This window comes from Capricornis sumatraensis, chromosome 20 (assembly GCF_032405125.1).
Source record: "Capricornis sumatraensis isolate serow.1 chromosome 20, serow.2, whole genome shotgun sequence".
Taxonomy (NCBI): domain Eukaryota; kingdom Metazoa; phylum Chordata; class Mammalia; order Artiodactyla; family Bovidae; genus Capricornis; species Capricornis sumatraensis.
In genome coordinates this window covers 69,060,563-69,087,125 of record NC_091088.1, presented here as the reverse complement: position 1 = coordinate 69,087,125, position 26,563 = coordinate 69,060,563, and the positions used below count along the sequence as shown (strand labels likewise).

The following is a 26,563-nucleotide window of genomic DNA, read 5'->3' as shown; positions in this document are numbered from 1 at the left end:
CACTGTCTATATAACGTCCTGGGTTTCCCTGGTAGTTCAGCTGGTAAAGAATCTGCCTGCAGTGCAGGAGACCCTGGTTCGATTCCTGGGTCAGGAAGGTCCCCTGGAGAAGGGACAGGCTACTCACCCCAGTATTCATGGGCTTTCCTGGGGGCTCAAATGGTAAAGAATCTACCTGCAATGTGGGAGACCTGGGTTCGATCCCTAGATTGGGAAGATCCCCTGGAGGCATGGCAGCCCGCTCCAGTATTACTGTCTGAAGAATCCCCATGGACAGAGGAGCCTGGCAGGCTACAGTCCATGGGGTCGCAGAGAGTCGGACATGAATGAGCAACTAAACACAGCACAGCAGAGCTTATAATAAGATTTAAATAATTCCATGTTGGTGGGCATTTGCATTATTTGCAAAATTTTTCAATAAAATAATGTTTATTCCAAATTTCACAACGTAACAATAAAAACTTGTACTTAAGTTTAAATATTACATAATTTTTTTTCAGTGGGCAGGGAGTAAATTCCCATTTCTTGGATTACTGGCGAGGATGCACATTTGAGGGGTAGTTTATCAGCCACCTACACGTTTCCTTCAAGAATCTGCTTGTTCATAACGATTTTCATTTTGTTTTTCTCTCGAGTCTTCCTATGTTTCTCCTTTATCTAAAGAATCCTTGTATGCTATATTGCAAATACTTCCCTCTGGGTTTCTATTTGGCTTTGGAAGTTGCGTGTGTGTGTGTGTGTGTGTGTGTGTGTGTTTTGGCCGTGAAAGGTCTCAAGTCAGGAGCGGGAGATGTCAGTTCTTGCTGAGGAGCTCTTGCGGGGATGGAGGGTTCTCCGCAGGGCCACATGGACCCCCTGTTCCGCAGGCAGTAGACCACTGGGCTGCAGGCGGGCGTGGCCACCGTGTAGATGACCGACAGCACCTTGTGGAGGTCCGTGGACTCGACGCGGCTGGGGCAGGAATACATGAAGAGGGCCACCGAGTAGAAGATGCCCACCACCACCAGGTGGGAGGCGCAGGTGGAGAAGGCCTTGCGCCGGGCGGCGGCCGAAGGCATGCGGAGCACTGTTACACCGATGGCTGAGTAGGAAGCCAGGGCGACCAGCAACGTCCCACAGAAGATGACGATGGCCGAGAGGAAGTCCACCAGCTCAGTCAGGGCCACGTGGGTGCAGGACAGGTTGAGCAGTGGGGAGACGTCACAGAAGAAGTGGTTGAGGACATTGGGGCCGCAGTAAGACAGGCTGGCGATGCACGCTGTCTTAACCACCGAGACCAGCAGCCCACCAAGCCACGACGTCCCGGCCAAGCCCAGGCAGACCTGGGGCCGCATGAGCAGCGGGTAGTGCAGTGGGCGGCAGATGGCCACATAGCGGTCACAGGCCATAGAGGCCAGGAGGGCACACTTGGTGCTAATGAGGGAGACAAATAAAAAAAGCTGAATCAGGCAGGCTGGGAAGGGCACGTGGCAGGGTCCCGTCCACAGCCCCGCGAGCAGGCTGGGCATGGTCACGGACACGTAGCACAGCTCCAGGCAGCTCAGGTTGCCCAGGAAGAAGTACATGGGCTTGCGGAGCTCGGTGTGGCTGCAGACGAGGAAGACGATGAGGGCGTTCTCCAGGAGGGTCAGCAGGTGCAGGGTCAGGAAGACGGCAAACACCACGACCCTCACGCCTTGCCTGGCAGACAGACCCAGCAGCATAAACTCTTGCACTCCGGACACATTGCCCAAATACAGAGCCCTCTCCATCTAAGTAAGGAAGAAACAGGCTCTTAGAGGCCATAATCCATCAGAAATAAATTGGCCAGCAAGGAAGAGCATATGCCATTAGCGGCTGTTGAGGCAAAGCTGCTTTGCTGTAGCCTGACCGTTGTCAGGAGCACAGCAAGGAGCAATTGGGAAATTGCAAAACTGGAAACAGGAAGCTTAACACTGTACTTGCTACATCTGTAATCATAGAGGACACTCATCCTGAATGAGCCTGTATTATGTCATCTGTAAAATGGAGGTCAAAGCTATGGGGCCCACAAAATCTTTGGTCCTTACGGATAACATGGAAATAGATGAGAAAGTGCTTTTTAACGCAAGGCACAATTATTCCTTTACATTTGATGACCTTAAGTGGTGTTTTCTGGATTGGATTTCTTTCTTTTTGTTTTGAAAAATGTCCCAGGACCCCAGAAGCTGTCTGCACTATTTTCGGTAAGGGAAGACTCACAGTTCCTTAATGTGAGACACGTCCTCCCCTAAAGCGGGTTGGGTTTCTAGAGGAAATGCTTATTAGACAGAAGGCCCAGCAGTAATGGCTTCTTTTTTAAAAAAGGACCATGAGATGGGCTTCCCTGGTGGGCGAGTGGTTGAGAAGACGCCTCCCAAGGCAGGCGGGTTTGATCCCTGGTCTGGGAAGATTCCATATGCCCCCAGGCACCTAAGCCCATGGGCTGCAACGGCTGAAGCCTGCATGCCCTCAAGCGTGTGCGCTGCAACACGGAAGCCACCGCGATGAGAAACCCGTGTCCTACAACGAGGCCGTAGCTCGCCACAGCTGCAGAAAGGCCCGCAGAGCAACAAAGACTCAGAGCAGCCAGACACGAATTAAAAAAAGACCAATGGTGAGCTTTTCCCCTGAATACTTCTAAAGAAGATCCCTTCCAGAAAGAGAGTGTCTTTCTAAGGAAAGACACTAAATACGTGTGCTGAGAATCGCTTAGGCACTCCTACACTGTGTGGCATTTTTTTGAACACATGGAGATCAATGGACTTTCATGACCCTTCACAAACAGGCATTATTCTACCAATTCATATACATAACTGAAACCCGTAGGCAGTGTCACTTGCACAAGAGGATAGAGTTACAGAAATAAGGGGTCTTTGCCTCTACCATTAATATTAGGAATTCACTTAGAGTTTTAGGTGACTGAGCTATAGAGATGGTGTTATTTGGACTTATTTCTGGCATCACTTATCATGTGTTTGAAAAAAGTGTGAACGTGTTCGTCACTCAGTTGCGTCTGACTCTTTGCTGCTCCATGGACGGCAGCCTGCCAGCCTCCTCTGTCAATGGGAGTTTTTCCAGGCAAGAATACTGGAGTGGCTGCCATTCCCTCTGCCAGGGATTTTCCTGACCCAGGAATCGAACCCAGGTCTCCTGCCTTGTAGGCGGAGTCTTTACCGTCTGAGCCACCAGGGAAGCCCTATTCTCTGTATTCAGGAGCAAATGTTTATTAGGTGTCTACTATACATGAGGGGCATGAAATCAACCAGTGGGCGTGTTCAGATTCTCATTCTAGGTAGTGAGGAGTGGAGGAGGCCCACAGGAGACAAATACAGAATTTCAGCAGCTCCATGCCAAGGAGGAAGCAAAGCAGGATGCTCCGCACGGTCTGAAGGAGGTCATTTGAGGACGGGCAGTCGGAGGAGACTTCTTTGGGGTGGGTAGAGACGTCTGAGCTTGTTTCTGACTAATGGGAAAGGATGAGGGAGCATTGAGCTGGCAGAAGAGTGTTCGAAGTGGAATGAGAAAAAGCAGTTGCCAAAAACAGGTCAGGAAGGAGTTCAGTGTCTTCAAGGAAAAAAAAGACAGGCCAGTGTGGCTGAAAGATAGAGAAGGAAGAGGAAGGGGAAGAAATCAGATTTCTCCCATCCACACGAGCAAAACCTGCTTCCCTGTGGCTTCGTCTCTCCCCAACTCTTTCTAAGCGACTCGCAGTGTTCCCATGTCTGTGGTAAACGCTCCCACTGAGGAGCTTCCTGGTGGCCCAGTGGTGAAGGCGTCTCCTCCCAATGCAGGGGTGTGGGTTCAATCACTGGCCGGGGAGGTAAGATCCCACATGCCTCACAGCCAAAAAAAACAGAACCTGAAACAGAAGCAATATTGTAACACATTCCATAAAGGCGTTAAAATGGTCCCCATCAAGAAAAAAAAAAAAACCTTAAAAAAATTCCCAATGAAAATTGTTTCAGAGGTAATCAGAATAGCAGAATGGAGTGAAACCCAGAAGCACACCAAGCGTACATATAAACTTGATTGATGACATGACTTTACTGCAGATAAGTGAGGAAAAGGATGTACTTGGCAAGAAATGGCTCTCAAACAATTAGTGTACCCATGGAAACTCAACTGGTGCTGTGTGACAACCTAGAGGGGTGGGCTGGGCTGGGAGGAAGGTTCTGGAGGAAGGGGGCGTATGTATACCCGTGGCTGATTGATGCTGGTGTGCAGCAAACCAACACAACACTGTAAAGCAATTCACCTTCAAGTGAAATAAATACGTGTTTTTAAAAAAAGAAAAAGAAAAAGAGATTGGAACCCTGCATCACATGGCACACGTAAAAAATCAGTTTCAGGTGAGCTAAAAACACACATGTGAAGTGCGAACCTCTGAGAGTTTAGAAAACAATGCAGAGGCGGGCCTTTACGACATCGCGTGGTAGTCACTCAGTCGTGTCCGACTCTTTGTGACCCCACGGACTGTAGCCCACCAGGCTCCTCTGTCCGTGGGATTCTCCAGGCAAGAACACTGGGGTGGGTTGCCATTCCCTTCTCCAGGGGATCTTCCCGAGCCAGGAATCGAACCCTGGTCCCCTGCATCGCAGGGAGAGTCTTTACTGTTTGAGCTACAAGGAGATCTCTTTTATGACACCGGGGGTTTAGACTGTGATAAGAGGACAGTCAAAAACCTTACACTTTAACATCTTTAAAAATTAGCAGCATTGAAGAATTCTGCCCACCACAGACTATTAGAGGAAAATTCACAAGCTGGAAAAAGTATACGTGCAGTATACGTAAGTGAGAAGGAAATGCCAGCTCACGCCAGCGTTCTTGCCTGGAGAATCCCAAGGAGAGAGGAGCCTGGTGGGCTACAGTCCATGGGTCGCGAAGAGCTGGACACGACTGAGTGACTGATACCTTCACCTTCATGTATGAGTTAGGAGGGATCCTTGTGTAGGATATACATAGAAATTGGTCAGTTAATATGCAAAGAAGTGTTTTAGCAGAAAACTGAGCAAAAGTTCTGAATGTATACCTCACCAAAAAAATATTAGTCACTCAAAACATAAAAATATGCTCACCTGATTAGGAACCAAAGAAACAGAAATTAAAACCAAAATTAGGTACCGCTTCATACCTGTGGAATTGGGAAAACGACAAACTTCTGAAAATATTAAGATTAACAATGAAAACTTACATATGCTGCCTCTGGGGGTCTGAATTGGTTTGATAGCTTCAGAAAACAATTTGTCATTATCAAGTAAATGTTAAGACAGACTATGCCCCAGAAATTCTGGTTCCAAGCATATATATATTTCCAGAGTAATGTTCATAGCAGCACAATTTTACTAGCAAAAAAAAGAGAATGTAAACATTCCAAGTATCCAATAATAGAATTGAAAAGTGAATTGTGATCTCTTTCTATAAAGGAGTGCATGCGTGCTCCCGTGTCCGACTCTCTGCGACCCCGTGGCCTGTATCCTGCCAGGCTCCTCTGTCCATGGGATTTTCCAGGCAAGGACACTGGAGTGGGTTGCCATGCCCTCCTCCAGGGGATCTTCCCGGCCCAGGGCTCGAACCCATACCTCCTTATGCCTCTTGCACTGGCGGGCGTGTTCCTTACCCCTAGCGTCCCTGCGAAGCCCCGCAAAGGAGCATGATGTTAGATGTGCCGCTGATTCCCTGGGTGAAAGGACTCACTGCTTTGTCATTTTTATGCTCTACTCCTGGGTTGCATAGTTTCTTTTGCATCTGCTCACTATTTATACAAAAGTCACGCAGAAAAAAGACCTTCTTGTGTTAAAGTTCGTGTAACTACACACCAAAATGGCAGTCTCATGTATGTTAGTTTTCACTGGAGCATAATTGCTTTCCAATGCCGTGACCGTTTCTGCTGTACAACGGTCGTAAGCGTGCACATGCCCTCCGTCCGGGGCCTCCCTCCACCCCAGCCCCGTCCCACCCGTCTCCCTGTGTCATGCAGCGCCTGCCGCCAGCTGCCTGCTTTACGCGTGGTAGTGTACCTCCCTCAGCACTCCTCTCTCAGTCCTTCCCACCCTCTCCTTGCCCCGCCGTGTCCACAAGTCTGCTCTCTCTGCGTCTCCACTGCCGCCTGCTGATAGGTTCATCAGCCATCTTTCTAGATTCCATATATATGCCTTAACATACGGTATTTGTTTTTCTAATTTTGCCTAACTGTAAGGTTCTTAATCTCTCCAAGCCTGATTTACCTATTGCTACTGCTGTTGAGTGGCTCAGTCGTGTCCGACTCTTTCGACCCCATGGACCGTAGCCCGCCAGGCTCCTCTGCCCATGGATTTCTCAAACAAGAATCCTGGAGTGGGTTGCCATTCCCTTCTCCAGGGGAGCTTCCTGACCCAGGAACTGAACCCAGGTCTCCCGAGTTGCAGGTGGATTCTTTACCACTGAGCCACCTGGGAAGCCCCCAGCTTGCCTATTACTTAGGATAATAATACCTGCATCAGGAATGAAAGACATGCTGTATGATGTAGCTTTCATTTATCACCTGTCTATGAAGGAATCTAGGTGCAGCGTAATCTAGTGTTTTTACCATGGCCCACAATAAGAAATCCATTTCACATTGTGCAACTCAAGTCAAAATCACAAACACAGACAGAAAGAAAGGGAGGGAAATTTAACAGAAAACTCTTAGCCTTACTTTGAGTCCTCTAAAGATTTCTCTTGTGCTCTGTGCCATGTGTTTATTGCTAGCGTCAACCTAATACACTTACTTCATGAGCCTCAGTAAATATACTGTTGTTCAGGTTAACAGAAAGGCATTGGAATTAGAATCTCGGTGTAGCCCAGGCTCTCTCTGACTCAAGCTCTCTCTGACAAAAGCTCTGATGGTCTGAGCCTCATGTCTTTATCTTCAGTAGGGGGATAATAACCCTGACTCCTTTAGGCTGCCATGAGGATTAAGTCCAAAATAGTCTCCGAGGCACCCAGCCAGTGTCTTGCACCCCAAAGGAATCTTATTAAGGGGAAAGACTTTTTCTTCTGGTAGCAGGCTACCGTCCGTGGGATCCCAGAGCGGGCCGTGACTTGGCCATTGTTGTTGCTGTTGTTACTGTTGTTCAGCCCCCTGGACTGCAGCCCCCCAGGCTCCTTGGTCCATGGGACTTCCGAGGCAAGAATGCTGAAGTGGGTTGCCATTTCTTTCTCTGGGGATCTTCCCAACCCTGGGATCCAACCCACGTCTCCTGCCCTGGCAGGCAGGTGCTTTACCTCTGAGCCACCTGGGAAGCCGCTACGCCTTTGACTCCCCGCCAAGTAGGTCTACTATCCATTCCTGGAACGAAGGGTGCATATTTGGAGGAAGTACTATCAATGTATTGTTTTTTTTATTATTTTTATTTTCCCCTTTTGTGCAATCAAATAAAATAGACTTAGAAGTAGTGTGTTCACAATTCTAGCAGAGCATTTTTTCATGAGTAGTAAGACCATCCGTCCACATTAAGCTGCAGTTGATAAGCAAGAATTGTTTTTATTAGAGGATAATTGCTTTACAGTGTGGCGGTGGCCTCTGCAGTGTATCACCCAGAGTCAGTCCCAATTTTGTGTATATACACATATCTCCTCTCCCTCCTAAGCCTCTCTACTGCCCAAGAAATATTTGTGACAGGACTTCCCTGGTCCAGTGACTAAGACTCCAAGCTTCCAACAAAGGGGGCAGAAGTTTGTCCCCAGTTGGGGAATTAACATGCATTGCAGCCAAGAAAACCCAAAACATAAAGCAGAGGCAATATTCCATCAGATTCGATAAACACTTTAAAATGGTCCACATTAAAAAAAATCTTCAAAATAAATAAATATTTGTACAGTTTCCAGTTGCTGCTGGTACAAACACTGTGGTCTGAAGAAGTCATACACAAACAAGTGTCTACTCTGGACTTGATTTTTTTTTTTTACTTAAAAAATTTATTTATTTATTTTAATTGGAGGTTGATTACTTACAATATTGTAGTGGTTTTTGCCATACATTTACATGGATCAGCCATGGGTGTACATGTGTTCCCCATCCTGAGCCCCCCTCCCACCTCCCTCCCCATCCCATCCCTCAGGGTCATCCCAGTGCACCAGCCCCGAGTACCCTGTCTCATGCATCAAACCTGGTCTGGTGATCTATTTCACAAAGGGTAATATACATGTTTCAATGCTGTTCTCTCAAATCATCCCACCCTCGCCTTCTCCCACAGAGTCCAAAAGTCTGTTCTTTACATCTGTGTCCCTTTTGCTGTCTCGCATATAGCGACATCATTACCATCTTTCTAAATTCCATATATATGCGTTAATATACTGTATTTTTTCTTTCTGGCTTACTTCACTCTGTATAAGGTTCCAGTTTCATCTACCTCATTAGAACTGATTCAAATGCATTCTTTTTAATAGCTGAGTAATATCCCATTGTGTATATGTACCACAGCTTTCTTATCCATTCATCTGACGATGGACATCTAGGTTGTTTCCATGTCTGGACTCCATTTATAGAAATTCTAGCACAGGTAAGAACTAATCAACGATTAAAAAAAAAGTCAAAGTGATTACCTCTGGCAGAACTAACAGGAAAGGGGTACAAGGGAACTTTTTTGGGGGAAATGCCCTTTATATTGATGGAGGTGGTGATATACACATTCGTCAAAAAGAAATTGACTTGAACATTTAATATTTGTGCGTATCACTGTGCATAAATTTTATATACAGACAGCTGAAAACAAATATTCAGCACTAGTTACTAGAGTTGCTTTTCAAAGAGGTACAGGTTAGAAGTCAGTTAATTCCTCTGCTCCAGACTGCAAAATAATATCCTTGTTCTTAGGAAATACACACTAAAGCATATATAAGTAAAAGGGCACAATGTCTCTAAACCACATTCAAATCATTTTCAAAGAAATAAATGGAGGTGATGGGGAGAAAAAGGGGGTAAGCAAATGGAGGAATATACAATTTGTGACAATACCACATCAAATATGTCAGAGTGTTAAGCACCCTTGCAACTCTTCTGTAAGTCTGAAATTATATCAAAATAATGGTCAACAAACAAAAAATGAATGAAACCCATAGCTGTTTGTCATGATTTTCATTTAGCATATATATCTCAAAGATATCTCAAAGATATATCTTTGCACATCAAAGATAAAAATCTATCTCTTGGGACTCCCTGGTAGTCCAGAGGTTAAGACTCTGTCTTCCAATGCAGCGGCCACAGGTTGGATCCCTGGTGAGGGGACTAAGGTCCGACCTACTGCAGAGTGCGGTCAAAAAAAAATTTTTTAAGAGAATATTAAAAACCTGTTTCTATTCATTTTATAGCCCAGTGTTCGCTTCAGATGAATGTAGGAGAATGTATTTTATCCATTCACTTTTGATGGTCACTTAAGTTGTTTCTGTTTTTTTATTACCAAGATGTAAAGAACGCCATTGTACGTATTGTCTATTTCTACGTGTCGGAAGACACCGAGAGACTGGGGAAATATTTGTCAGCATTCTAGGAATAAGCTGATGGAGCTGTTAAACCTGCCTTTCTCCCTCTACTAGTCAATTTCAGCATCTAGTCATGTGAGTTGCCAGTCAATCACAGCTCATCTCTGATGGCCTGCTTTCTTATGGACATTGCTCCCTTTCCAAAGGGGAACTCAGAGTTTGCTATTGACTGCTACAATAGTCAATCCATAGCAATCAGTATCTCTTGACAAGTATATATTGATTGCTCATGTCTACCAGGTGGGAAATCTATTTCTCCAGCATTTTACTTGCCTTTGATATTATAGCATTTGGAACCATGAAACATTTAAATTAAAACATGTTGTTGTTCAGTCCCTAAATTTGTTGGACTCTTTGAGACCCCACGGACTATAGCCCCCCAGGTTCCTCTGTCCTCCACTATCTTTCAGAGCTTTGCTCAAATTCACGTCCATTGAGTGGGCGATGCTAGCTATCCATCTCATCCTCTGGAGCCCCCTTCTCCTTTTGCCTGCAATCTTTCCCAGCATCAGGGTCTTTTCCAGTGAGTCCACACTTCGCATCAGATGGTCAAAGTATTGGAGCTTCAGCTTCAGCTTCAGTCCTTCCAATGAATTTTCAGGGTTGATTTCCTTTAGGATGGACTGGTTGGATCTCCTTGCAGTCCAAGGGACTGTCAGATGATACCACTCTAAGGGCAGAAAGTGAGGAGGAACTAAAAAGCCTCTTGATGAGAGTGATAGAGGAGAGTGAAAAAGCTTTCTTTATTCAGGACATGAGGAGGGGTCTAACTTCCCAAGACCAGGATCAAGTCCAGCGGAGAGTTCTGAACAGGGCTGCGTGGACCTCCCTGTTCCCCAGGCAGTAGATGACCGGATTGCACATGGGCGTGGCCACCGTGTAGATGACCGACAGCACCTTGTGGAGGTCCATGGATCTGACGCGGCTGGGGCGGCAGTAGATGAAGAGGGCTGCTGAGTAGAAGATGCCCACCACCACCAGGTGGGAGGCGCAGGTGGAGAAAGCCTTGTGCCGGGCGGCGGCCGAAGGCATGTGGAGCACTGTCACCCCGATGGCCGAGTAGGAGGCCAGGGCGACCAGCAGCGTCCCGCAGAAGATGACGATGGCCGAGAGGAAGTCCACCAGCTCCGTCAGGGCCACGTGGGTGCAGGACAGGTTGAGCAGCGGGGAGACGTCACAGAAGAAGTGGTTGAGGACGTTGGGGCCGCAGTAGGACAGGCTGGCGATGCATGCTGTCTTAACCACCGAGACCAGCAGCCCACCAAGCCACGACGTCCCAGCCAAGCCCAGGCAGACCTGGGGCCGCATGAGCAGCGGGTAGTGCAGTGGGCGGCAGATGGCCACGTAGCGGTCACAGGCCATGGAGGCCAGGAGGGCACACTCTGTGCAGATGAGGGAAACGAAGAAGAAGAGCTGGGCCATGCAGGCTGGGAAGGGCACGTGGCAGGGTCCCGTCCACAGCCCCGCGAGCAGGCTGGGCATGGTCACGGACACGTAGCACAGCTCCAGGCAGCTCAGGTTGCCCAGGAAGAAGTCCATGGGCTTGTGGAGCTCGGTGTGGCTGCGGACGAGGAAGACGATGAGGGCGTTCTCCAGGAGGGTCAGCAGGTACAGGGTCAGGAAGACGGCAAACAGGACTTGCCTTCTTTCTGGGCTCGTGGACAAGCCCAGCAAGACGAGTTCCTGGACCCTCGTCATGTTGCCCAACTCCAGGGACCTCTCCGTCTGCAGAGAGACAAAGTTTGTGGACATTCTGTGTTCTGCTTTCTGCAGAGGCACAATAGTAAAAAATAAAAAATAAATAAAAATAGATACACGTGTTAGGAAGACGCTCGCAGAGTGTGGGTGCCCTAGTGAACTAGCTGCCCAACTTCTCTTGGAAATTGACTGTTACAGAGAAAGACACTTTAGATCCATGAAAGCAGACATCTTGGGTACTCTGCTTGTTCTCAGTCGTAACTCTAGGTCCTAACACAAACTATGCCAACTGAAAATTGGAAAAATAACACTTGCCTCCAGTTGCTTGCATGCCAAGTCACTTCGGTCCTGACTGATTCTTTGCTACCCTATGGACTGCAGCCCACCAGGCTCCTCTGTCCTTGGGATTCTCCAGGCAAGAATAAATACTGGAGTGGGTTGCCATTTCCTCCTCCAGGGGGCCTTCCCGACCCAGGGATTGAAACTGAATCCCCTGCAGATCCTGCATTGCAGGCAGATTCTTTACCACTGAGCCACCAGCAAAGCCAGTTAGGTTGTTTTAATAAACTAAGTGAAGCAATTGAGAGAAAACTGGCGTATCAAATAAATTAGATTTTTTTGTCATTTCTATCCCGAAAAAAAAAATTCTCTCCAAATTAATTTTTCCATTCTCTTTACACACTGAACAGGAATTTGTTGCTATTGTTGTCACTTAGTCATGTCCACCTCTCCTGGGATCCCATAGACTGCAGCCCGCCAGGCTCCTCTGTCCATGGGATTCTCCAGGCAAGAATACTGGAGTGGGTTACCATTACCTTCTCCAGGGAATCTTCCAGACCCAGGGATTGAACTCATGTCTCCTACGTTGGCGGGTGGATTCTTTACCACTGAGCCACCAGGGAAACCCACACAGGAATTTAGAAGTATTCTAAATAAAAATCCAAGAGAGTCAGTTCCCTCTTTCTGTAAAAATATCCCTCTACCTTTAATGTGATTTTATTTTATAGATTATATGACTCTCAATTACAGTGTTTAAGAAGGACAAAGGGGCAGCTTCCTGTCTGAATCACAGAAGGATTCCCACAAAAATGAATTGGCTTTTCAGCAGAAGGTGGAAAATGTAAGTTCTGTATTCAGTCAGTGTGATCATATACAGACATGTGCCACATTTCCTCACCATTATACTTAAGGCACTTGAGGCTCACAGAGCAAACTACTGATATGAACTGGGGCACGCAATCTAATCATGGAAACATCTAGAATTCCACCGAGCCTTTACTACAAGCCAGTAAACTGCCAGAAACCATAGCTGTATTCTTGGTTCTGAAAGGCTGCAGCTGAAAGCTGTGTGTTATGCCAGGATTCGTGACTTCCGGAGGAGAAGATTGTGATCTGGGGTCAGAGCCGAGGCTTGACTACTTGGAGATTTTTGTGTGGCAAAGTTTTATTGAAGTATAACAGACAAAGGGAAAGCTTCTGAAACAGACATCAGAAGCAGACAGAAAGAGTGCCCACTTGCTCGTTTTTAACAAAGCAGTTAATGTCTGTTGGCAAGCTTCTAATCAGGTGAAAGAAGCACCTCAAGGCTGAGGGCGTCTCACCAGGCCCCTCTCCCACAATATGCATTTTTGAGATGGAATGGCACAAGGTGTGTCATCCCTGGCCATAAGACAATTGACATGAGTACTGGTTTGTTGAGCTATTATCAGCCCAAGGTTTGAGAAAAGAAAAAAATAGCAGTCTCAGGCGGAGCCACTTTCATCAGCAGAAAAGGGGAAAAAACATCTGCCCCTTGCAGTTTATTTTTTCCTGCTGCTTGGGGACCTCTGGCCTTCCTACCTGTTACCCGCTCAGTTCTATGCCAAAATGCACGTGTGAGACCCAGACAGGTCAATGCGTTGCCCCAAGACCACACAGCCGGGAAGAGACAGCACCAGGGTCAGTCACAGCTGAGACAGACTTTGGTGCTGAATCACTTTATGTCAAACTGTCAGCCAGTCATTTAATCTTTTATTCCTTGATGCCTCATGGGTAAGGAATCTGCCTGCCAATGCAGAAGACGCAGGAGATGCTGGTTCTATCACTGGGTCAGGAAGATCCCCTGGAGAAGGAAATGGCAACCCTCTCTAGTATTCTTGCCTGGAGAATCCCACGGACGGAGAAGCCTGGCAGGCTACAGTCCAAAGGGCTGCGAAGAGTCAGACGCCACAGGGTGACGAAGCACACACACGTGGCAAAACGGACAGTTATCCAGTGAAAATCATTGTGGCAAAAATGCTTGGGGGGCAAAGATGTCCACAGCCAAGACGCTTCAGGAAAGTTTCTGGACACGCTTTAAACCAGGCTTAGAGAACACGAAGAGCAGAAAGAGATGAGGATGGATCATTGGCCAAGGACTGGTCCACATGAAGCCTTGGCCGTATAAGAGCTTTGCAGTCATTTGCCACAGTGAACAATGCAGCAAAGATCGGAGTGTTTCCGAAGTCTCTCCTTTAACATAGCATTCCAGGCACTGTGCTAGGAATTTTTCATGTTATTTTATTCATTTGCCTCAAAGAACCTGTAAGAACTGCTCTCATTATCTTATTTTTCAAGGGGGATCACTGAACTTCAGGAAGTAAAAGTGACTTGCCTAAAGTCATATGACCAACAAGGGAAAAGGAAAAAACTATAATATTTGTAATCCATGCACTCTATCCATGCGTCCTGGTTATTCTAAACATTTAATGCTCATATTCCAGTCGGCACACAGGTTATAACTGTAAATGTAGTAGCCAACATGATTACTATATATTAAGCTCTTTCTATGTGGCAGGCAGCGGGCTCAGTGCTTCTCACAGCCTAAGTGACAAAAATTCTAATTTTTTTGGTATTGCAATTTGGCATCAACTGCTTCACTTAATTTGCTCTAACAGCCTAAGACTGAAATGACATCACCAACTCAATGGACACGAGTTTGAGCAAACTCCAGGGGATAATGAAGGACGGGGAGCAGTCCATGGGATCACAAAGAGCCGGACACGACTTAGCGACTGAACAACAATGGCGACACTGAGAACTTTCAGTGACTGAAAGTTACTTAACCCATTAGCCTCCTTTCCCAGAGATTCCCTTAGAATTCATCAATTCCATATAACAGTAGCTACTGTATACCTGATCTCTTGGGATGGTAAAGCATGGTGGTTGAAAACCACTTCAGAGCCAGACAGATGTGACTTTGAGGATATCTCTCCCTTACTAGATGGATTTTCTTCAAGAAGCCACTTGACCTACTTGCCCAGAGAAGCCATGTCTGGTAGAACATGTCCATGCATTCTACAGAGACAGGTATAAATTTTAGAGTTGGTACAAGGTACGCCTTGGGTGTTCTATAAAGGAGCACGTCTTTCCATGGTTCCTTGTCCGCACCCATAAGGAGTTTGTTCCCTCACCTGATGGCTTAAAGACAGAAGGTACAGGTCCCTTCTTGCTGATGCTGTACCCAAAGGAGGCTCTGGTGTTCAGGCAGGTTGGGCTCCTGCCCAGAGGAGGAGATGCCAATGAACAGAGGAATGACCTTTCAGTCCAGCTTGGAGGGATTTGCTCCTTATCTTCAGCGAGGCACCCACCCCAACCAACCACCCCACCCTCGTTTCTCTACGTTATTCTGGATGGTCTGACTTGCTAAGGTGACTGCCCTCACAGCGAGAAGGAGGCGGGCTTAAGCTGGCACTCTTGACCTCAGAGACTTCCCCGATCTCTGTGGATTCAGAGAAGAGGAATCTTTTTTTATATATATAACGTTTCAGAGGCTTAAGGGGAGGAGAGGACTTCCCAGGTGGCACTGGTGGTAAAGAAGCCACCTGCTAGCATAGGAGATGTAAGAGACCTGGGTTAGATACCTGGGTCGGGAAGATCTCCTCAAGGATGGCATGGCAACCCCCTCCAGTATTCTTGCCTGGAGAATCCCATGGACAGAGGAACCTGGGGGACTACAGTCCATGGAATCGCAGGGGCAGACATGACTGGAGAGACTTAGTGCACACACACAAGAGGAGAGTCAGCCTCAGACCCGCCCTTAGTTGAGGCCATCGCACATTCACAGATCCCTTCCCAAACACCTAGCCCTGCTAGGAGTATAACGATGGGTGAGGGGGGCTTCCCTGGCTGTGCAGTGGTTAAGACTCCGCCATCCAATGCAGGGAGCATGGGTTCCATTCCTCGTCTGGAAGCTAAGGTCCCTCACGCCATGGGATGCAGCCAAAAATTTTTAAAAAACAAAGATGAATTAGAAACTGCTCCTGCCTTCATTGAATCAATCCTAGGGTGCACGTTAGCATGGAAACACATGTTCACAACTTGCTCTGAGAAGCACCAAGGCATCTGAAGAGCAGAGAAAATGGTCTTCTGGTTCAACATACACTTGTAAACTTAAAAGTTAATTTTAAAAAATACAGAAGTATTTCATACTATATTTTATTTTTAACTTAACATATATATATGAACCAAATATCCATGTCAAAACATACAAATTGATTTCTTTTTAACAGCCTAATGCTTATCTTACAATGAATGTACTTATTTTTAATCTATGCACTGTATGGACATGTAGGCTGTTTCCTATTACAAGCAAAGATCCAATGAATGTCCTTGTACGTATCTATTTCTACTTGTGGGGACATATAGACACATTTAGGAAATAAATATTCATCAATATTCCCTTAATAAAACTGACGAGATGGTTAAATATACTTTCCTGGCTTACTCATAAAGTGAAGCATCTTGTCATGAGGGTCACCAGCCCTTATCAGTCATCTTTGATGATCTGCTTTCTTATAGACAATGTTCACATTTCTCTTGGGTAGCTACGATTTTGTTATGGATTGCTTCAAACTCGTATATATATTAAGGCTTCCTGGATAGCTTTAATATATTAACAGTATAGAATCTGCCTGTAATGCGGGAGACCTGGATTTGATCCCTGGGTCAGGAAGCTCCCGTGGAGAAAGAAATGGCAACCCACTCCAGTATTCTTGCCTGGAGAATTCCATGGACAGAGGAGCTTGAGGGGCTACACTCCGTGGGGTCACAAAGAGTCAGACACGACTGAGCGGATAACACTTTCACTTTCTTTGTGAGAAATAATGAGAAGTGAGAAATGTATTCCTTCAGTATGTAACTTTCTCTTCAATATCCCTTAACTAAGTGTTTCAAGCCATGAGAAAATATAAATTAGGGGGTATGGGGATAATGTCCCAAGACCAGGATCAAGTCCAGCGGAGAGTTCTGAACAGGGCTGCGTGGACCTCCCTGTTCCCCAGGCAGTAGATGACCGGATTGCACATGGGCGTGGCCACTGTGTAGATGACAGACAGCACCTTGTTGAGGTCCATGGCTTCCATGCGGCTGGGGCGGCAGTAGATGAAGAGGGCTGCTGAGTAGAAGATGCCCACCACCACCAGGTGGGAGGCGCAGGTGGAGAAGGCCTTGCGCCGGGTGGCGGCCGAAGGCATGCGGAGCACCACCATCCCGATGGCCGAGTAGGAGGCCACGGCGACCAGCAGCGTCCCGCAGAAGATGACGATGGCCGAGAGGAAGTCCACCAGCTCAGTCAGGGCCACGTGGGTGCAGGACAGGTGTGGGGAGGCGTCACAGAAGAATTGGTTGAGGACACTGGGGCCGCAGTAAGACAGGCTGGCGATGCATGCTGTCTTGACCACCGAGACCAGCAGCCCACCAAGCCACGACGTCCCAGCCAAGCCCAGGCAGACCTGGGGCCGCATGAGCAGCGGGTAGTGCAGTGGGCGGCAGATGGCCACGTAGCGGTCACAGGCCATGGAGGCCAGGAGGGCACACTCTGTGCAGATGAGGGAAACGAAGAAGAGCTGGGCCATGCAGGCTGGGAAGGGCACGTGGCAGGGTCCCGTCCACAGCCCCGCGAGCAGGCTGGGCATGGTCACGGACACGTAGCACAGCTCCAGGCAGCTCAGGTTGCCCAGGAAGAAGTCCATGGGCTTGTGGAGCTCGGTGTGGCTGCGGACGAGGAAGACGATGAGGGCGTTCTCCAGGAGGGTCAGCAGGTGCAGGGTCAGGAAGACGGCAAACAGGAGTTGCCTTCTTTCTGGGCTCGTGGACAAGCCCAGCAAGACGAGTTCCTGGACCCTCGTCATGTTGCCCAACTCCAGGGATATCTCCATCTGTGGAGAGACAAAGTTTATCGACATCCTGATTCCTGCAAAGACACGCAGTATACAACATTGGGAATATGTTCCCAGTGTATTGGGAACTCAGACACTGGCAAACCCAAATTCTCTTGGAAATGGGTGTTATGAAGAGAGATGTTGTAGATTTGTGAACCAGAAAGCAGACATAGAAGGAACACACCTCAACATAATAAAAGCCACATGCGATAAACCCACAGCAGACATTATCCTCAATGGTGAAAACATGAAAGCATTTCCCCTAAAGTCAGGAAAACAAGGGTGCCCACTCTCACCACTACTATTCAACATAGTTTTGGAATTTTTAGCCACAGCAATCAGAGAAGAAAGAGAAATAAAAAGGAATCCAGATTGGAAAAGAAGAAGTAAAACTCACTGTTTGCAGATGACATGATCCTCTGCATAGAAAACCCTAAAGACACCACCAGAAAATTACTGGAGCTAATCAATTAATATAGTAAACTTGCAGGATATAAAATTAATACACAGAAATCCCTTGCATTCCTATACATTAACAGTGAGAAAACAGAAAGAGAAATTAAGGAAATAATTCCATTCACCATTGCTACAAAAAGGATAAAATACTTAGGAATAAATGTACCTAAAGAAACGAAAGACCTATATATAGAAAACTATAAAACACTGGTGAAAAAAATCAAAGATGACACAAATGATGGAGGAATATACCATGTTCATGGATTGGAAGAATCAATATAGTGAAAATGAGTATACTACACAAAGCAATCTATAGATTCAATGCAATCCCTACCAAGCTACCAATGTTATTTTTCACAGAACTAGAACAAATAATTTCACAATTTGTTTGGAAATACAAAAAAACCTCGAATAGCCAAAGTAATCTTGAGAAAGAAGAATGGAACTGGAGGAATCAACCTGCCTGACTTCAGACTATACTACAAAGCTACAGTCATCAAGACAGTATGGTACTGGCACAAAGACAGAAATATAGATCAACGGAACAAAATAGAAAGCCCAGAGATAAATCCATGCACCTATGGACACCTTATCTTTGACAAAGGAGGTAAGAATATACAATGGAGAAAAGACAATCTCTTTAACAAGTGATGCTGGGAAAACTGGTCAACCGCCTGTAAAAGAATGAAACTAGAACACTTTCTAACACCATACACAAAGATAAACTCAAAATGGATTAAAGATCTAAATGTAAGACCAGAAACTATAAAACTCCTAGAGGAGAACATAGGCAAAACACTCTCTGACATAAATCACAGCAGGATCCCCTATGCCCACCTCCCAGAATAATGGAAATAAAAGCAAAAATAAACAAATGGGACCTAATTAAACTTAAAAGCTTTTGCACAACAAAGGAAACTATAATCAAGGTGAAAAGACAGCCTTCAGAATGGGAGAAAATAACAGCAAACGAAGCAACTGACAAAGAATTAATCTCAAAAATATACAAGCAGCTCGCAGTTCAATACCAGAAAAATAAATGACCCAATCAAAAAATGGGTCAAAGAACTAAACAGACATTTCTCCAAAGAAGACATACAGATGGCTAACAAATACGTGAAAAGATGTTCAACATCACTCATTATCAGAGAAATGTGAATCAAAACTACAATGAGGTACTATGTCATGCTGGTCAGAATGGCTGCTATCAAAAAGTCTACAAACAATAAATGCTGGAGAGGGTGTGGAGAAAAGGGAACCCTCTTACACTGTTGGTGGGAATGCAAACTAGTACAGCCACTATGGAGAACAGTGAGGAGATTCCTTAAAAAGCTGAAAATAGAACTGCCATATGACCCAGAAATCCCACTGCTGAGCATACACACCAAGGAAAACAGAATTGAAAGAGACATGTGTACCCCAGTGTTCATCGCAGGACTGTTTATAATAGTCAGGACATGGAAGCAACCTAGATGTCCATCGGCAGATGAATGGATAAGAAAGCTGTGGTACATATACACAATGGAATATTACTTAGCTATTAAAAAGAATGCATTTGAATCAGTTCTAATGAGGTGGATGAGACTGGAACCTATTATACAGAGTGAAGTAAGTCAGAAAAAAAAATACCAATACAGTATATTAACACATATATATGGAGTTTAGAAAGATGGTAATGATGACCCTATATACGAGATAGCAAAAGATATACAGATGTAAAGAACAGACTTTTGGACTCTATGGGAGAAGGTGAGGGTGGGATGATCTGAGAGAATAGCAGTGAAACATGTACATTATCATATATGAAACAGATTGCCAGTCCAGGTTCAATGCATGAGACAGGGTGCTCAGGGCTGGTGCACTGGGATGACCCTGAGGGATGGGATGGGGAGTGAGGTGGGACAGGGGTTCAGGATGGTGAACACATGTACACCCATGGCTGATTCATGTCAACAGATGGCAAAAACCACTACAATGTTATAAAGTAATTAGCCTCCAATTAAAATAAATAAATCAATTTAAAAAATAAAAGAAAATACTCTTTCCACCTTAAAAAAAAAAAAAACTACCAACAGTAAACAGTGGAGAGGTTTTGGGGAAAAATGAATTCTCCTCTATTGATGCTGGCAATGTAAATTAACAGCCAGAACAGAGGACAGCATGGAGATTTCTTAAACAAGGGAAAAGTGAATAAAATTATGTCTCTCCCTAACCTTATACAGAAAAGAAACTCCAAATACATTAAAGAGCTAAATGGAGGGATGAATACTCTAAACTTCTTGAGGAAAATATGGGCAGAACAGGTTTTAAAATCAATCACAGCAACTTTTTGGTTTCACTCTTAGAAAAATGAAAAATAACAAAACTCAACAAAAGTAACCTCAAAAGATTTTGCACAGCAAGGGAAATTCTAAATGAAAGGAAAAGACAACCCTCAAATGGGGAAAAATGGTTATGATAAAATTTAAGAACAATTTATTCATCTCAAAACAAATAGTTCCGCTTAGTATCATAAACCAATCAACTCAATAGAAAAACAGGCCAGAGATCTAAATAGACCTTTGTCTTAAAAAGGCACCAAATGGCCATAAAGCCCATGAAAGATGCTCAGTCTCACTGTGAGAGAAATGGCGGCGTTTCAGCTTACACTGTTCAGAATGGCCATCCTCCGAAAGATCTGCAAAGATTCAGTGCTGCCGAGGGTGAGGGGAACAGGGAATCTGCCTGCAGTGTGGGCGGGGAGGGAAATGGGCGGGTGCAGCCGGGAAGGAAAACAGTATGAGGACTCCTTAAGACAGTGAGTGTAGAGCCACCACGTGATCTGGCAAGCCCACCCCCTGCCTTAGATCCAGAGAAAAGCATAGTGGAAAATGATCCTTGCAGCTCTATTTTCAAGGCAGCACTGCTGACAATATTTAATAGACAGCATCACCCAAAGTGTCCATCAGTAGAAAAATGAAGAATGACCAGTCCATCTACACACAGGCTTAGAAAACCCACTTATGATAATTAAAATAAAAGGCAGGGGAAGGGAGACATTAAGAGGTTGGGATTAACACATACACACTATCTATTATCAAAGATAATCCAAAGGGACCTTCTGAATAGCCCAAGGAAGTCTACTGAACACACTGAGAGAACCTATATGGGAAAAGACCCCTTAAAAGAACAGAATAGATATACATCTGTGAGAACTGAATCAAGTTCCTATAAACCCAAAACAAACAGAACAACAGAAATCAAGTTTACTCCAAAGGGGAAAAAAAAAAACTAAATCACTAAAAAAAAAACAACAACAAAAAAACACCACGTGGCACAAGAACTGAAAACATCTCTTAACTGGGCTCTTCATATTCACCAGCCAGGAGGGCAGAGGGAGAAAACAGTTGTCCTCAACAAAGATCCTCGGGTAGGTCCTGGAGAAAGATTCAAAACTGGGCAGACGGTAAAAGGCCACTCTGGAGAGGTCAGTTTTACTCACACTGCTTAAAAAAAATTAGCGGAAAAATTTCACCTCCTGAAATCTTAAGAGAAATGCAAATGAAAATTATAATGAGGCATCACCTCGCTCCAACCACCGACCAGAAACACTAAATACAGAGTCACTCCCTGTCCAACCAGCCCACTCCTTGCCTTAGATCCCAAGAAAATCTTAATTTTAAGTGAAACTTGCACCCCTATTTTCAGGGCAGCACTACTGACAATGTCCAGAGTATCAGCCAATTTTAGCTGAAAATGACACCTGAAAGCTGAAGCCTCAAAACCTCTGTCTCCAGACTGAGCAGTCCCCATGGCTTGGTTTTCTAAATTTAACTGGTTCCTTAGGCTCCCTGCTGGCTCAGATGGTAAAGCAATGTTCTTACCTACGATCAGAGGCAGTCTCTCTCCACTCTCATTAGTGATAGGCATTATATTTTACCATTTACTCTTAAAAGATAATACATCTCAAGGTTAAAAAATTCAAGTCAATGTCACTGTAACTGCTGACACCTTGTCCTTAGAGCTCTTTTGAGGCGAGCACCTGACCAGTCTCTTGGGGGATCCTCCAGAAACAGACCTTGCTTCGGCTCTGTTGTCCTTGTTTGGCTGTGCTAGGTCTTTGCTGTGGCATGAGGGCTTCTCTTGCTGTGGAGCTTGGGCTTCCTGGCCCCGAGTCATGCGAGATCTTAGTTCCCCAACCAGGAATTGAACCCACGTCCCCTATGCTGGAAAGCAGATTCTTTACCACTGGACTGCCGGAGAGGTCCCAAGAAATAGATCTTGTCATCACCATCATTTGTAGGTGCGTGGGCCCCATAAACATGAAGAGCAACATACGAGACATATGTTCTGCATCCTGAATGTTCGCTAATAACATGTCTTGAAGCTGATTCTGTATCAGCATGGAGCTGACCTCATCCCTTGAAAAGCTGCAGGACAGTTTCTGGTGTGGCGGCGTCGTAACCACCAGTTCCACAGGAGGTATCTTCCAAGCTGTCCCAAGACATCGCGAAGATCCTGATGAGAGCAGGTCTGATCTGTCTGTTCAGTCCTCAGATTCCAGTGCAGCATCTGGAGGTGACGCCTGTGGTGTGATGAAGATGAGTGAACCTACAGGGAACGCTAACAGGTAGCTTGAGTGCAAAGACGACAGTGCGTTTGGGCTTCACCCTCTAGGTAACGTGCATGCAGGGAGAAGAAACCTCTGGTGGAGGTTTTGGGTTTATTTAGCAAACACTGGGGCTTCCCTGATGGCGCGGCAGTAAAAAACCTGCCTGCAGATGCAGAAGACGCGGGTTCGATCCCTGCTCTGGGAAGATCCTACCTGCCACAGAGCAACTAAGCACACGTCCCAGGGATGGAACCTGTGCTCTAGAGCCCGGGAACTGCAGACTACCGAAGCCCCAGTACCCTCGGGCCCATGCTCTGCAACAGAAGCCCTGCAGTGAGAAGCCGTGCACCGCACTTAAGAGAGTAGCCCCCGCTCGTCGCAACTCCAGAAAGTTCAAGAGCAGCACCAAAAAGCCAGCACAGCTGAACACAAAGGACGAACTGTTTAAGAAACGCCGATGCTGATGAACACGGTCCCGCATTTATTGAGTGCCTCCTGTATGCCAGCCCCAGCAGCAGGAACGTCCATGTGTTAACTCGTGTATTCTTCACAAAGCCCCGTAGGATTGAGAACTTCTAACAGTAGCTGGTGGGAAAAGATTGCATCCCTAGAAGGGAATGTGTCTGTTTCAGTGGGCTTCAGAGTTATAGGTGGAAACAGACTTTACTAAGCAAAGTCTGAATTCCAAGATAACTTCTGAGAATTAGATGGTGGGCAGGTAATGTGGCTACATTAGTTCTGACTATGAGGGACGCGACCCTAGAAGACGCTGTTTGAACAGAGACGTAGAGGGTGCGAGGATCCGCGCATGCACAGAGCCGAGGGGAGCCAGCCCTCCGGGCAGAAAGGACAGCGAGTGCCAAGAGCCTAGGACGAGAGAGATGTCAGTTATCACGGGGCCTGAGGAGGTCTCTGAAGCTGGGCTCAGTGGGCAAATATTCTACAGGGATGTAAGGTACAGAGCTCAAAGTTTCACACGTATGTAGACCTAACTCATGTCAGTCAGGGTACATCTGGCAATCTTAGAGGCTGGACAAGGATTCCGTAGCCATCATGAAGGTTACAATTAGCTGGGTTGCGGTGGTTGATTGCAGATGTATCACGCCCATTTATTCACACTTCCCGTAGCTCTTATGTTTATGCTCAACAAATGTTGTTGTTGAGTCGCTCAGTCATATACAACTGTTTTGGGACCCCATGGACTGTAGCCCCCCAGGCTCCTCTGTCCATGAGATTCTCCAGGCAAGAATACTGGAGTGGGTAGCCATTCTCTTCTCCAGGGGATCTACCCGACCCAGGGATCAAACCCACGTCTCCTACATTGTAGGCAGATTCTTTACCACTGAGCCGCCTGAGAAGCCCATGCTCAATGAATAGCCCTGTTTATAATTGTTCATAGAGCCATTAGGCTTGGTAAATTGTACATGTGTGTGCAATCTGTTTGTCTAGGGAAAAAACACATTGAAATATAACTGGAAGCACATTTGAGGCTATTTGCATTAACTCTTTTTAGGAAGAGTTTAGAGTATATTAAGGCACTGACATTTAGAATGCATGAGTTTCCATGTAAGAAGCTTCATCTTTGTCTCCTGAGGCTTCTGTTTATCTCTGAAGACAACAGAAGTGTTGCATTTGCTAACTGAATCTACTAACGGAATATCATGTCTTCAGGGTAACTCAGACTTATAAGTTGTGGCGATTATCAACAAAATAAATGAATCCACTTCAGACCACGACAAAGAGGAGCGGAAGATGAGGGTGGAGAGGCAGGGAAGGAGCGGTCGGCACGAAACCTTGGGAAATCAGGCTTTCACAGTCGTCTGTCACGAGTGACCCTGCAGCAGCGGTCACAGTCATCCTCCCTAACTTAGGGCTTCAGGTTGGCCAGAATGCCCACGGATGCTGTATCGGAAAACTATAAACACGCCTGACAGAGCCTCACGTTAGTGTCCTGAATCCCGGAACTAGGGTATTCAGAGGCCATCCCATCCCCCACATACTTTTATTCATGATCGTTTCAACATCTATGCTAGTTTTGAGGGAAACATAACGTTGAACAAGGACTCACTCTCAGAAGAATTCAGGCCACCGTGTTTTCTGCCTCCATTGCCTCCTTGCAGATTCTACTTAACCTCTTCAAGCCTGTTTTATGTTACTCAAATTAAAAGTAACCATTGACCCCTTGAACAATATAATGTCTATGCTGTAGAAAAAGGAGCAGTAGTGTGTGGCAGTTAAGCTTGGCCTCAGAGTTTAAACCCAGAACTGGTTTCAAATTCTATTGTCCTGAATGAAACTTGGACTTTCTCTCATTGGAAAGCTCTTTTTCTACTTTTTTTAGCCATGCCACATGGCCCGTGGGATCTTAGTTCCCCAACCAGGGATCAAACCCAGGCCCCCTGCAGTGGAAGTGTGTTGTCTTAACCACTGGACCACCAAGGACATCACATAAAACTGACTCTTGACTGGTAGAATTTTTTGACTTTTTTTTTTTTTTTTTACTTTTTACTTTGTATTGGGGTATAGTCGATTAACAGGGTTGTAGTTTCAGGTGAACAGCAAAGAGACTCAACCATACAAATATATGTATCTATTCTCCCCCTAAAAAGCCCCTTCCCTCTTGATAGTATTTCATTCCGCTTCACTTCATGAATATTTATTCAGTAAAGGCTTTGTGCAAAGAAGCAGTGCAGCACGAGTGGCAGACGTAAGGACGTGAATGAACCTGGGTTTTAGCCTCAAAGTGTTTGAGAAATTTCCATCATGTAACTCTAGAAATGTCACTTAATCCATTAACACTGCCTCTGCAATGTGGGAGCTATGGTCTTTCCCTTATCATCAATACATTATACACGCTAGTAGACACTACATGCAAGGCCTCTGGGGATGGTAGGACATGGTGGTAGGAGCAAGGACTTTGAAGTCAGACAGACATGAGTGACAAGATATCTCTTGGTCTCTGCTGGTGGCTCAGTGGTAAAGAATCCGCCTGTCAGTGCAGGAGACAGGGGTTCGATCCCCGGTCCGGGAAGCTCCCACGTGCCGTGGGGCAGCTAAGCCCATGAGCCACAGCTACGGAGCCTGTGCTCAGCGCCCCGGAACCGCAGTGAGAGAAGCCTGGGCGCCATGACTAGAGGGTGGCCCCCGCTCGCCACAGCCAGAGGAAAAGCCCTCCAAGCAGCGGAGACCCAGCATGGCCAAAAAGAGACAGGGAAACCCAGGACATCTCTACACTAATGGTCTCATCTTCAACAAGCCAGCGGACCCGTCTTTGCCTTGTGAATTAATATGCGGTATGGAGGTAGCCCCTGAGCGAGGGTTAAATCAGTTAACACGTCTAAAGTATCTCAAGTCAGTACCTGGTACAGCTTGGGTGTTCTATAAGAGAAAGTTTCTTTCCGGGGTCTCTTCTCCTCACCCCCAAAGGATCGCGTGGGGTCTCTTCACTTGACGGCTGAAGGATAAAGAGGTCCAGATTCCTTCTTGCTGATGCTGAACCTGGAGGAGGCTCTGGTTCCAGGCGGACCGGGCTCCTGCCCAGAGGAGGAGACGCCGGGGACTGGAGGAAGTGCTGCTCAGGCCATCACAGGAGGACCTGGTCCTCAGCAAGGCACCCACCGCTTCCGCCCTTGCTTGTCTCTGCAGGTCTGGCTGCTCTGAGCTGCTGGCATGGTGAGAGGGAGGCAGGCTTAACCTGGAGCTCCGGACCGCAGAGACCTTCCACGGTCTCTGTGGATTTGGAGGAGACACAGAGTGGAGAACGCTTTCTACAGACGCTCCGAGAGGCTTGAAGGGAGGAAGAGCAAAGGAGAGTCAGCCTCAGAGCCTCCGTGAGTCCAGGCCGCCGGGCGCAGACTCACGTCTTCCCAGATGCCAGGCCCTTCGCTTAGATCCTGGAGCGCAGAGACGGGCGAGAAACTTCCTTCTATAAAACTAGAGCCCATCAGTGGTCGTCTGTGAGCTGAAAACTTCTCTGACCTGCCTATTTATATTTTTAAATCCCTTTTAGACTGATACTTTAGTTTTTCTTTATTGATTTTGGCCACACGGAGAAGCATGAGGGATCTTAGTCCCCAGACCAGGGATCAAATCCCGGCCCCGGGTGGTGGGAGCAAGGGGTCCTAACCACTGGACTTCTAGC

At 46.3% G+C, this 26,563-nt stretch overlaps 3 protein-coding genes and 1 pseudogene across 3 annotated transcripts in view; all 4 read right to left on the bottom strand.

The window, feature by feature from the left end:
• Positions 1-26,563, bottom strand: part of LOC138097115 (zinc finger protein 805-like) — a 724,976-nt gene that overhangs the window by 559,531 nt on the left and 138,882 nt on the right. The window lies entirely within an intron of this gene.
• Positions 778-1,751, bottom strand: LOC138096128 (olfactory receptor 6Z7-like; annotated as a pseudogene).
• LOC138096127 (olfactory receptor 6Z7-like) lies at positions 10,285-11,250 on the bottom strand. Its single transcript, XM_068992208.1, has one exon. The coding sequence runs from the start codon at positions 11,248-11,250 to the stop codon at positions 10,285-10,287; it is 966 nt and encodes a 321-aa protein (XP_068848309.1).
• LOC138097134 (olfactory receptor 6Z7-like) lies at positions 16,443-17,372 on the bottom strand. Its single transcript, XM_068993377.1, has one exon. It carries the CDS (start codon positions 17,370-17,372, stop codon positions 16,443-16,445), a length of 930 nt encoding a protein of 309 aa, XP_068849478.1.